This window comes from Melospiza georgiana, chromosome 24 (assembly GCF_028018845.1).
Source record: "Melospiza georgiana isolate bMelGeo1 chromosome 24, bMelGeo1.pri, whole genome shotgun sequence".
NCBI lineage: Eukaryota > Metazoa > Chordata > Aves > Passeriformes > Passerellidae > Melospiza > Melospiza georgiana.
The window spans coordinates 6,487,506-6,498,593 of NC_080453.1; the positions used below are offsets into that span (position 1 = coordinate 6,487,506).

An 11,088-nucleotide genomic window follows, 5' to 3' on the forward strand; every position below is an offset into this window, starting at 1 on the left:
TAAGGGAAACACTGTCTCCAGAAATCCAGTTTTAGAAATGTTGAAACCCAGATCCTTGCAGCCTGGCGATTATTAATTTCAGGGAGTCAAGTTAAAGTCTTAGGGATTCCCTTTCCCTTCTGTGTGGTTTTTTCCCATGATTTTTCAATCCTGCATCACACACCTTGTGCACAGCCAGCCTCAATCCTGAGTGAGTCAGGAACACTCAGGACTGGTGAATCACTTGCACCTTCACAGAATCACAGTCCAAAGAGAAGAAAATGTGTTTTCCCACCAGATCTCACCTTAAGGGGTGAAACATTTCCAGGGAAGCCTGGCTGACACACAGCTCATTCCAAGGAGGAAGCCATCCTCCTGCTGCCATTCACGAGGCTCCCCGTGCATTCCCTGCTCTCTGCACCATCATCACATGCTGGATTCCAGCACCTGAACTCCTTCCACAGGCTGAGAAGGAAAAGGGGCCTTTCCAAAGGCCCTCCAGTGTCAACTCACCCTTGTACCAAGAACCACTCCTGGTCCTCTTGGTACTGAGGATGCACAACTTCATGACTTGAGTGAAAACACAGCAGTGGCAACTTAAAGATAACTGAGGGATTTTACTTCTTTCCAAGGAAACTGAAGGGTTTAGTACACATCTAAATTCAGGCTCAAAAAGCTCCAGTCTTTAAACAGGAGCTATTTGCTTGTCAGGAGTTCCAGACATTTAAAATTATAAGGCTGCTTTAAAAGAAAAATATCTTCTTTTAAATAATTACATGAATCTGGTTGTCCCTCTGGCAGAATAATGTGGAAAACCGAGTATTTTACAGCTCAGATCTGTAACACAATACAAAAATATACAACAGACCAAAATCCCACATGTTCCCAGGACAAGAATCCATTTATACAAGGAAAACCCATTATAGCATCACACAAAAGACTGGCACTTGAAGGAAGCAGACAACAGGGAAAGCTGGAAGGACCTGTGGCAGCCAGATTCCCTCATGTGCATGCAGCCTGACACAGCCACCACGTGCTGACACCACTGGGGAGCACCACAGCCACTTCCCAGTGTCACAAGACATGCTGGAGAAATAACAAGAGTTACACTGTCACATTTAAGTTTATAAACATTTCCATGTGATGACTTTTTGTTTTCAATTATTAAAAGGCTTCCAACCCTTTCTAGATGTGCCATTCCCAAGCTGTTTTTCCCTTTTTGAGCAGCTCCACTAGGAAAAGGTTTTAAATGTGAGGTTCTGGAACACAGCTGTGCTAGAATGTTCTGGGCCACCAGCACCAGCTTCTTTTTAATATTGATGTCCCAAATTAACCCACCTTTCCCTTTAATTCTGGGGCAATTTTTACCAAGTACAGAGGCTAAGACTGTGATAAATTAACTCCTGCATCCTGCTCAAGTCACTTTTGTGACTGCAGCAGAACCAGGAATTCTATCCCTGCACTCCACAGGAGCTGGACTCATGATCCTTGCGGGTCCCTTTCAGTTTGGGGCATTCTGTGATTTAAACAGGAATCTCACTTGGTGCTCTGGGCATATACAAGACTGTAAAAATACAGAATACATAGATTAGGAACACAGGAGCAGCCAGAGTGGCTGCAGCAGTGTGACAGCAGCTGTGCAGGGGGGCACAAAGTGCAGCAGGTGCCTGTTGGATCACAGGGCCAAGGACACAGGAGGAGCAGCAATTGGTGACACCCTCTCCCAGCAGGGACAATGAGCCAGCTGGGATTGTCTGCAGGCATCAAAGGTCTCTCACAGAGCCATCAGCAATGCAAAGAAATCCCTTCTCTGGCCCTTCTCATTCTGCCTTTAAGGCAACAAACTTCCCTGGAAATCTGTGCTCCATTATCCTAACTCAGCACAGGTGACAACTGTGAATCTCTGGTGACTCCTATGACATCCCTCATCTGGCCAGCTGACAATGACCTGCTGCTGTACCAGGGGTGTGGAGACTGGACAAGCCACTGACCACCAAAACACAGCCCATGGACACATGAGCAGAGGAAAACAGGGAAAAGTCCATGGATTCAGACACCTGCCAGTAACTGCAATGACAAATGGCACAATGGTGGACAAAGCAAGCAGCAGAAATCCATGGAAAATGAGACACTCGTGTACACTCAGGGAGCTGCAGCCACTGTCCAAGTGCAGCCACTTCCCAGCTGACCCTTGACTGAAGGGGATGTCCCCTCTTTCCCAGGCTGGCTCCTGCTCCCAGCTCCCAGCTCCCAGCTGACAGCAGCAGGCACCTTCCCCTTCCCAGCAGAGGCTCGCTGGCGTGGGCCGACGGCGCGGATCCACCGCGGGGTCTGACCAGGGAAGCAGAGCTGACCATCCCTCTGCCTTCAGCAAAGCCCTGGGGCTGCCCTGGAGCTCAGAGCCGCTGGCAGTAGAGTTCATAGAGGCTCTTGGCCATCCTCTGGGTCTCCTGGAAAGCCTCACAGCTCTGCTCCCAGCTCGGGGGCACCTGCTCCTGGCCGTAGTAGGCGCCGGCGATGGCGCCCGCCATGGTGGCGATGGTGTCCGTGTCCCCCCCCAGGGAGATGCAGTAGATGATGGTTCTCTGCAGGGCGTTGTAGTGCTCAGGAATGTCGGGGTCAGCGTCCATGCAGCGCAGGAAGGAGTAAATGGCAGTGGGGACGGAGCGCAGCGCAGCGATGCCATTGCCTGGAACACACACCGTCAGCACCCTCTGGCCTCCTTCCTTCTCCCATCCTACTGGTGACTTTCCATAATGATATCACAGATTTTACCAGGAAAAAGTGCAAAAAGTTGTCCCTCAGAAACCCCCCAGCCCCCCAGTACCACTCACATCCTGCAGAGCAATTCCCCAGTATAGCCTGGCCATACACATCTACTCATTCCCACTCAATATGCTGACCCAAGAGCCCTTAAGAGTCTTGGAATGTTAAGAAACATTATGCAAGGTGAGTTTCCCTTAGCAAGACATTTTTTTTCCTATCAATACACAGAGGAAATAACTGGGTTGAGACTCAGAATTCCTGACTGGTGAGCACAGGCTGCTTTTCCAGCATTGTCTGTGCCTGACAGGCAGCACAGGCTGAACAGGAATCTCGGGGAACACACATCGACCAGGCTGAACAGGAATCTCGGGGAACATGCATCTACCAGGCTTGCTGAGTTAGTCCTGCTTCCAGCTCTCCTAAGAAAGGTACTCACCCAACTCAAACAATACATCTGCTTTGGGAACACTGCTGAGCTCCAAAAATTCCTTGATTTTCTTGAGACGCCTGGAAAATGGTAAATCCTCAAATCCCAGCCTGCAAACAGAGAGGGCAGTGAAGAAAAGAGAACGTGAAGAGCCAGAACAAACCACCAGAGCAGGGTTGGGGCTTTCCCTAAGGAACTCACGCTCGGGCATCACTGAGAGATTTGTCATCAGCCTCCACGTGCTCCATGTGGCTGATGAGCTGCTCCAGGAAGGTTTCCCTGCTGAGCCCCTCCTGCAGTGCCAGGTGCACAGCCAGGGCCTGCAGGATGGCCCCGTTGTAGCCCAGGGAGTTGGCGTGGGTCAGCTCCGCGCTCAGCTTCGCAAACTGCAGAGAAACCCCGGTGTCAGCAGAGCTTCCTGGGACACTCCCCTGGCAGCAGGGACACCCAGAGAAGCCCAGAATGTTCCATTAATACCTTCTTGACATCCTGGATGTCGGAGTAGACGAGGGGGATGCCGGCCACCCTCATGGCGCCGCCGTTCCCGTAGGAGCCCTTGCCGTTGAACTGGGCTCTCGCAGGCTCAAACACATCACTGCACTTGGGGCTCAGCAGCTTCTTGAAGACATTGACCACGGCCATCCCATAGCCCCTGTTGGGCTCCTTCTTGTACTCCTCAGCAAACCTGGTGTGGGCAGGGGGAAAACACCCCGAGGGTTTGGTCTGTTATTGGGGTTTGTGATTGGAGGAAGGCTCTTGCTAAAGTGAATTAACAACACACACCTAAATCAGGGACAGTCAGGGCTCAGAGATTCAGTTCTGCAGGAAACAATTCCCAAAGAACAGTGTGAAAGAAGGATGTATAAACATCACCTTCCATAACCCACTTGTTTCCCTCTCAGCTCTGCCTCAAAATAGAAGCAAACTAGAAACATTTCCGTGGGTCACAACCACAAGGAAAGTCTTTTGTTCAAGTTCAATGGAAGAGTTTTCTAAACAAAGAAATGCTTTCCCTTAAGTGGAACCAAATGCTCTCAGGGCTGGGGATTCAACAGGGAAACGGATCATAAACAGAGTCAAGCTGAGCTCACTCCTATTCCCTCACTAAATTAAGGGCAGTGCAAACATAAATAGCAACAAATAAACATGAAACAAAATGTTTCTGGAATCTCCAAGCATTCTCCTCCCCCAAGGTGAACACACACAAGGCTGACACACAGCAGCGCTGCCCTGTCAAGGCAGCTTCAGACTCCACACTGCAGCTGATGCTGCTGCATGGTCCAAGGCATGGCAAAGCAAAAGGATTAACAAACTAAAGGATTAACCACCTATTTCCTAAATTTCTCCCCTCCAAAAATTAGCAATTAGAATTAGTCTGCCTCAGCCTCTGTCCCGTTCCACAGATAGTCACAGTGATGGTCACACCTTCAGGAAGCCTCATGCTCACCTCTTGGCCATGTCAACCTCATCAAACTCCTGCTTGGCCAGCAGTGACTGCACCACCGACCTGCTCATGGCCGTGTCGTCCGTGTAGGGCAGCGACTCTGCAACGGGAGGGCAAAGAGTCACACCAGGGACAAACTGCCAGGGACAAACTGCTCCTGTCCTCTGCCAGCACCACCCTGGGCTGGGCACCACCCTGGGCATCTCCAGGGCTGACTGCCACAAGCTGTCAAGGACAGTTGTGGCTGCCTATGGATTCCTGGAAGTGTTCCAGGCAAGGTTAGACAGGGCTTGGAGCAACCTGGGACAGTGGAAGGTGTTCCTGCCATGGCAGGGGTGGCACTGGGTGATTTTTAAGGCACCTTCCAACCCAAACCTGTCTGGAATTTAAGTTCCCTGGCACTATGAGGTTGACACTGCCATGGTTGTCAGAGTAAGGAGACACAGCCAGGGAGCTGCATCCATAGCTATAATGACACAGAATATACTTCAAGGTTAGTAAGAGCCAGGAGATGTCTGACATCCAGAGGTGTATATGGACAGAATCACAGATTTCCAGTATGCTTTAGGTTGGAAGGGACCTTAAAGCCTATCCTGTTCCACTCCCTGACATGGGCAGGGACACCTTCCATTGTCCCAGGTTGCTCCAAGCTTCATCCAGCCTCGCCTTGGACACTGCCAGGGATGGAGCAGCCGCAGTTTCTCTGAGCAATCTGTGCCAGAGCATAATCTCTCATGGGGAACAATTCCTTCCCAATACTCCCTAAGGAATCCCTTGGGAATCAGGAATGGGTGTTGAACCCCCACAGCACAGGGGGATGGGACAGAGCAGGGCAGGGGACAGTCAGGGCGGTCACAGCAGAGATACCCCACAACCAGGTGAGGGGTAAGCACTGGGGGCACCCACGTTTCGGGGGAGCTGAGGGGTTGGGGATTCTGCAGGTTGGGCACCCTCAAAGCCCAGTCCTGGGGGTGCTGGGGTCCAACCCGAATCTCTGGGGTGCCGAGTGCCGTGCACAGCGGGGTGTGTGAGGGGGCACCGGGGCACATCCCCGCTCCCCGCCGCGCTCCCCCCCACGCACCTCCACGTGCGCTCCCCGCCGCCTCCCCTCCCTCCTCAGGCGGCGCCGGTTCCAGCCCTTTGAGGAAACTCAGCAGCTCCGGCAGCTTCACGACGCTCCTGCCTTCGAAAACAGCTCCCAGGCAATCCCCCAACAACGCCCCGGCCAAGCAGCCCCGGAACCGAGCGAGGCCGGGCCGGGGACGGGCCGGGAGCCGCCCGGCGCCTGAGGCCGGACCCGCGGCCGCCATCTTGCCGCGCGCGGCGCCTTCTTCCCGCGGGCCGCCAGGGGGCAGCGTGGGCCGAAGGGGCTCCGCGCACAGTGCTGCCCCCTGGCGGCCCGGAGGACCGAGGCGCCGGCAGCACAGCCCTGCTCCCTTAAATCCCTCCTGGAATCCAGCTGGATTTAATCGCCGCGGATGACAACTGGGGACAGGCCCTTTATTGTTTATAAATCTCCTCGGAGCGCGGGAGGCTGTAAACATCATCCAAGGGCCAGACAGTTATAAAACAAACTAGGAGAAGAATTCCATTCTCCCCAAACACGACGCAGATGTCGCTTTTCCTTGCTGCGGAACTGAATCACCGGGAGTTTTCCATTCCCCCCGCGCTTGCACAATTCCCGGCGCGCTAAGCCAGCTCCAGCTGACTTTCCTTCGGCAGGTTCCTGGTGCGGCTGACAGCGTCGACCTCTGGGTCAAACTTCTCCACAGGGACCACGAGTTTTCTCCGAGTATCCATGCACTTGTTGTCTAGCTGCAGAGAATTGGTTTTGTAGCCGATATCGGTCTGAATGCGGTGGAGTTGTCTGTAAAGAGCGTCCAAGGCATCCCTGGGAATGAGCAGAAGGGACAGGAGTTGGGATCAAATGGGAAAAGACTCCCCAGGGAATGGTCACAGCCCCAATCCTGCCAGAGCTCAAGGAACATTTGGAAAATGCTCTCAAGCACAGGGTGGGATTGTTGGGGCGTCCCATGCAGTGTCAGGAGTTGGTCTCAGTGATTCTTTTGTGTCTCTTCCAACTCAGGATACTCCATGATTTTAAACTGGACAGGAAGCACCCAACTTCCCACATTCTGGCAGCATGTGGCCCTGCACAAGGAGTGAACTCATCAGATACTCATTGTTTGGGGCAGTGAATAGCCAGCCCACACACTGCTCTGGGAGGGCAGCAAGAGATGTGCACCCGGGGAGCTGCCAGCCCACAGCAGCACTTGTGTTCCTTCCTTGTCACTCTTCTTTTTGTCCCTTTTCAGTCAGGATCTGGATGAATTCAGAGTCAAGCAGGGGCTGTGGGAGGCCCATTCCCCTCCCAGCACAGTACCCCACATGCACCAAGCCCAAACACTGCTGCCCCTCATGAGCCCAAGTCCCAAAAGGCAGGTGTGCCCAGAGCAGGGACACCCAGAGCCACATCCCCTCAGGGCAGTGCTGAGCACTGCTGTTCCTGGACAGCAGGACACTCACTGTGACTCTGTCCTCTTCTGCTGGAGTGCACGGATCATCCCCTCCAGCTGCTGGACCTCGTCTGTCAGTCCAAACTGAGCCTGCAGGGAGGAGGGGACAGCACTTAACAGGGCTTGACAAAGGCCACAGTTCCGCCTTCCCCTGTCCCCCAGCTCTGACATTATTCCCTTGCTTTGCTGTGTCACTGCAGGACGCATTGCTCAGCTGCTCCAACACTCATCCATGTTTTCCAGAGCCCCCCTCCCCTCAGCTCCCTGCAGGGACCACGGCAGGTGGGGTACCTGGTCCCGGCAGAGCTCGATGTGGGGCCGGTACGTGCGCGTCTCCAGGCGCGTGTGAGCCACTTTCAGATCCAGGGTTCTCTTCTTGATATCTTCCTCCAGCTGCCTGATCTCCTCCTCCATCTCAGCAATCTCCTCCAGGGTCTGAAGACATAAATGTGTCATGAGGGACAGCCTGGGATGCAGACGGGGAAGCTGCCCCCGTGTCTCTGGGAATTTTGCTGTGCTGGGCATAGATTTTACTCAAGGGCTTCTGAGGACTGAATCCTCTGCTTTCACATGGACCAGGATGGTGCTGCTGAGACAAGGGGTGAAATGAAGAGGCTGAAACCTGGCAGTGCTGCCAAGCAGTGCCAGAGAAGCACTTGTGAGAGGTGGGATACTGCTGGGATCACATGTGTGCTACTGAACAGCAAACACATGGAAACTACACTTAGGCTGAGTCACTTTCCATGTAACAAAGAGCCTTTGGGACTCTGTTCCCAGCCAGGGTTGCAGTCAATGACCAAAGAAACAACACTTACATTCTTCTCCTGCCATCTCAGCTCACTAAGGGCTGCTTCCATGTCTCTCATCCTCTTCCTCAGCGCAAACTCTGTAGCTATACGCTGAGCATCCAGCTCATTGTTTGTCTGAGGAGAGAACAGCTCCAGTCACACATGGCTGCAAGGTGTCTGTGTCCCCCCCAAGCTGTGCCTGGAAGTTTGGGACAAGCCCAGGAGCAAAACCAGCCAGGTTTGGCTGCTGCCATGTGTGCATGTCACACTTCCCCAGTAGCCAGAAGGTGGGGATCGATGGACAGGGACACATCCAGTCTCAGCAAGCTCTGCAGCATAACCAAGCTCCCACTTAAACCAGGAGGGCAGCTGCTCCCAGACAGATCCAGAGACACGGCTGCCACTCTCCCACACCAGATCCAGAATGGCACCACAGATTCCGGGCCAAGGGAGCAGTTTACCTGGGCAATGGCAAGTGTGATTGCTCCTCGGAGATCGACTGAGGCTCTCATCTCTGCCTCAGCATGCTCCTTGTTGCACCGGCTGTTCATCTCCCACTCACTAAGTGCAGTTGTTCTGGGAACAAATCAGTTACGAAAATGAGTGTTTGCAAGACATTTTAACCTGCTTGAGACCAGGGTGGCAACACAAAATTATTCTGGAAAGCTGGAGGTCACATCTTCCCTGATCTCCTCATAGATTGAACCCCACCAGGCCCAACATCTGCTCCACCAGGGACACCTCCAAACCATGGAAAGGAATGCCAGGTAAGTGAAAATGTGCAGCAGGTCCCCCTGAGCTGTGCCAGAGGTGACAATGACACCACACTGCTGAGTATCACTTACAGCCAGGCAGGAGGGAGGCAGGGCACCTAGTCCCCACTGAGATTGTGGTGACAATTTAGCTATCTCCCAAAAATCTGTGGCTTCCCCATGCCACAGCCAATTTCTCTTCTGAGCTCTCTCCAAAACTGTGCCCATCAAGCCTGGACACAGCATGGAAGGAAAAAGCAACCCAGGGCTCAGGGCAGATTTGATCACACAAGGCCAGAAGGACAGATTCTTTCCTTACCCATCTGGGATCCGTGTTGGGTTGACCTTGAAGGAGATGTTGCCAGAGGTGGGATTGAAGGACATGCACTGCCGATCGAGCTCCAGCGCCTCCACCTTGTGCCGGTGGTCACAGCTCAGCTGCTGACGAGCTTCCTTCAAGAGGCTGTGGAGAGCCAGGCTGGAGTCAGCAGGGAGCAGGCCCAGGGCAGGGGCAGCTCACAATTCCCAAAGCCTTCATCACCATGTCAGTCATCTTAGTGAAATGAATGATGAGCTCCCACCCTCCCTGGGAACAGGGCCTGACCTGCCCAGCGCTGCCCGCCTGGCTGGTATCACCCTGGAGAATGGAGCTGTGAAGGATTCCCACAGAGTACCAGGGCCTGGGAGCTTTGACACCTCGTGGCCACTGATTCCTAAACCAAGGCACAAGAGATCTGGGACAAAATTTCCAAATGGTGCTTGTGAAGTTGTCCTTGACACACCCTTCCCTGCCAAATCCCCAAGCTTGAAAATCACCCAGGGTTCCTGTGTGGTTCCCTGCTCATCTCAGAGTGGCATTAGAGGCACATTAAGTATCTGTGGCCAAGCAAGGAGATCAGTCATCAGCCAACAGCTGTAACTGCTCACCAGAGCTGTCTGAAGGCATCATCCACTCGCTGCTGCAGCTCTTTCTTGGTTTTCTCAATCACCTTCACCTCTTTGTGTAATTCCTCTTCCACAGGATCCCTCACCACATCGATGTCACGACGGCTCTCACGGAATGTCAGGCACTCAATGGCAACATCCAAGCACAAGTTCTTTGCCTGGATGGCATTTTCTGCTGCTTCCTTCACCTGGAAGAAGCAATCAATCAGGTGTGTGGGGGATCTTTAGAGATAGGAGAGAGAAAGGAAGGGGAACCCCCCCATATCATCATTAAGAGGGACTCACACTGTCTTTGCAGCTCTGAAAACTTTTATCAAGTCTGGAATAAAAATTGCCAGAGCCAAACACCTTAGTCCTCTACACCTGCCATTTGCATTGGGAATCACATCTTGCTGGGAATTAACAATTCCAGAAGCAGCAGCAGCTTCTGGGTTTAAAACTCACGGTATCAGAGATCTCTCACCACTGTTCCTTATGTAAACCCAAACATTTTTGAAGGGTGGTGTTTACATGTTTCTTATTATCCTTCAGAGCTTTATAAAAAAGTCCAAACAACAGAATCCACCCAGAAATCCAAACAGGAGCATGTAATACACAGATGCATGACATGGCTTGGCTCAGCCAAGAACACAGTGGTTTGTTATCCAGGAAGTCATTCCATCAAGTATGGATCTCAGTATAAAATATACGTATATATATATAAATTTATCTAGTGAGAAGCCCCCCTTGAACTCCAGATGGGCTTGCCCATTGCACAAGACAAGCCTCAATAATTTCACATCCCATGTTGAGAGTGAAAGTTCATTTCCAGCCATCTGCCTTCCCAACATACTTTGCCTAAGGCTTCAATTTCCAAATCTAAGTCTGTGAGGCATTTGGCCAGGGCCTCTCTCCAGTTGTCCACGGTGGTGATACGATCTTTGAGCTGGGTTCGGCTGTTGTGCTCATCCCATTTTGCCTGGAATTAGAGAGAGATGCCGTCACTCTTTTTAAAATTGTAGTTGTGAATCTTGCCGAAGCCGTTCCCCATTTTCAGTACTGACTGAGCCTCTCACAGGAATACAACGTGTTGCCATTTGGAATCACAGTCATTTACACAAATGGAGAGCACAGAGAAGAATATGAGTGGCAGTAAATGTGAGAAACAGACATTTAGTGACAGTATAGATACATCATTGCAGGTGGGTTTACAGGGAATAAATGTCTATTCTTAGCATGTTCTGTACAGGTAAAGCCTTTATTCCCTCATCCATACACCCAAATCCAGACACTCTCCCCAGCTCCTCAGCCCACTATCCTGACAGAGAGAGCTCACCTGGTTGCCAGTGTCATTGCGGAGAACTCGTCCTTCCTGCCGGATGTGGTGGGAATTATAACGCTGCTGTTCGGCGTCGGCCGAGATGAGGAGGGAGTTGTTCTTCCAGTCCGGCAAGGTGAAGCGCTGGCCCGGCTTTACACTCAGCGAGGCCAT

General features: G+C 52.3%; 2 protein-coding genes across 2 annotated transcripts; both read right to left on the minus strand.

The window, feature by feature from the left end:
- Positions 1-576: 576 nt before the first annotated feature.
- ADPRS (ADP-ribosylserine hydrolase) lies at positions 577-5,926 on the minus strand. Its single transcript, XM_058040259.1, has 6 exons — positions 5,698-5,926; positions 4,620-4,716; positions 3,650-3,857; positions 3,374-3,558; positions 3,182-3,282; positions 577-2,668 (listed from the first exon to the last, which is right to left on the minus strand). Exons 1-6 carry the CDS (start codon positions 5,924-5,926, stop codon positions 2,376-2,378), a joined length of 1,113 nt encoding a protein of 370 aa, XP_057896242.1. The 3' UTR covers positions 577-2,375.
- Positions 5,927-6,289: 363 nt separating this feature from the next.
- On the minus strand, positions 6,290-11,088 carry TEKT2 (tektin 2). The gene is made up of 9 exons (XM_058040360.1): positions 10,933-11,088; positions 10,450-10,575; positions 9,600-9,805; positions 8,992-9,135; positions 8,382-8,496; positions 7,948-8,055; positions 7,424-7,567; positions 7,143-7,222; positions 6,290-6,507 (listed from the first exon to the last, which is right to left on the minus strand). Exons 1-9 carry the CDS (start codon positions 11,086-11,088, stop codon positions 6,306-6,308), a joined length of 1,281 nt encoding a protein of 426 aa, XP_057896343.1. The 3' UTR covers positions 6,290-6,305.

Coding starts and splice junctions, on each gene's coding strand:
- TEKT2 (XM_058040360.1), bottom strand. CDS start 11,088: ATGGCCTCGCTGAGTGTAAAGCCGGGCCAGCGCTTCACCTTGCCGGAC. Junction 10,576..10,932: donor GCAATGACACTGGCAACCAG/GTGAGCTCTCTC, acceptor CTCTAATTCCAG/GCAAAATGGGATGAGCACAA. Junction 8,056..8,381: donor TCACACTTGCCATTGCCCAG/GTAAACTGCTCC, acceptor TTCTCTCCTCAG/ACAAACAATGAGCTGGATGC.
- ADPRS (XM_058040259.1), bottom strand. CDS start 5,926: ATGGCGGCCGCGGGTCCGGCCTCAGGCGCCGGGCGGCTCCCGGCCCGT. Junction 3,858..4,619: donor GAGGTTGACATGGCCAAGAG/GTGAGCATGAGG, acceptor TGCCCACACCAG/GTTTGCTGAGGAGTACAAGA. Junction 3,283..3,373: donor TCTCTCAGTGATGCCCGAGC/GTGAGTTCCTTA, acceptor CTCTGTTTGCAG/GCTGGGATTTGAGGATTTAC.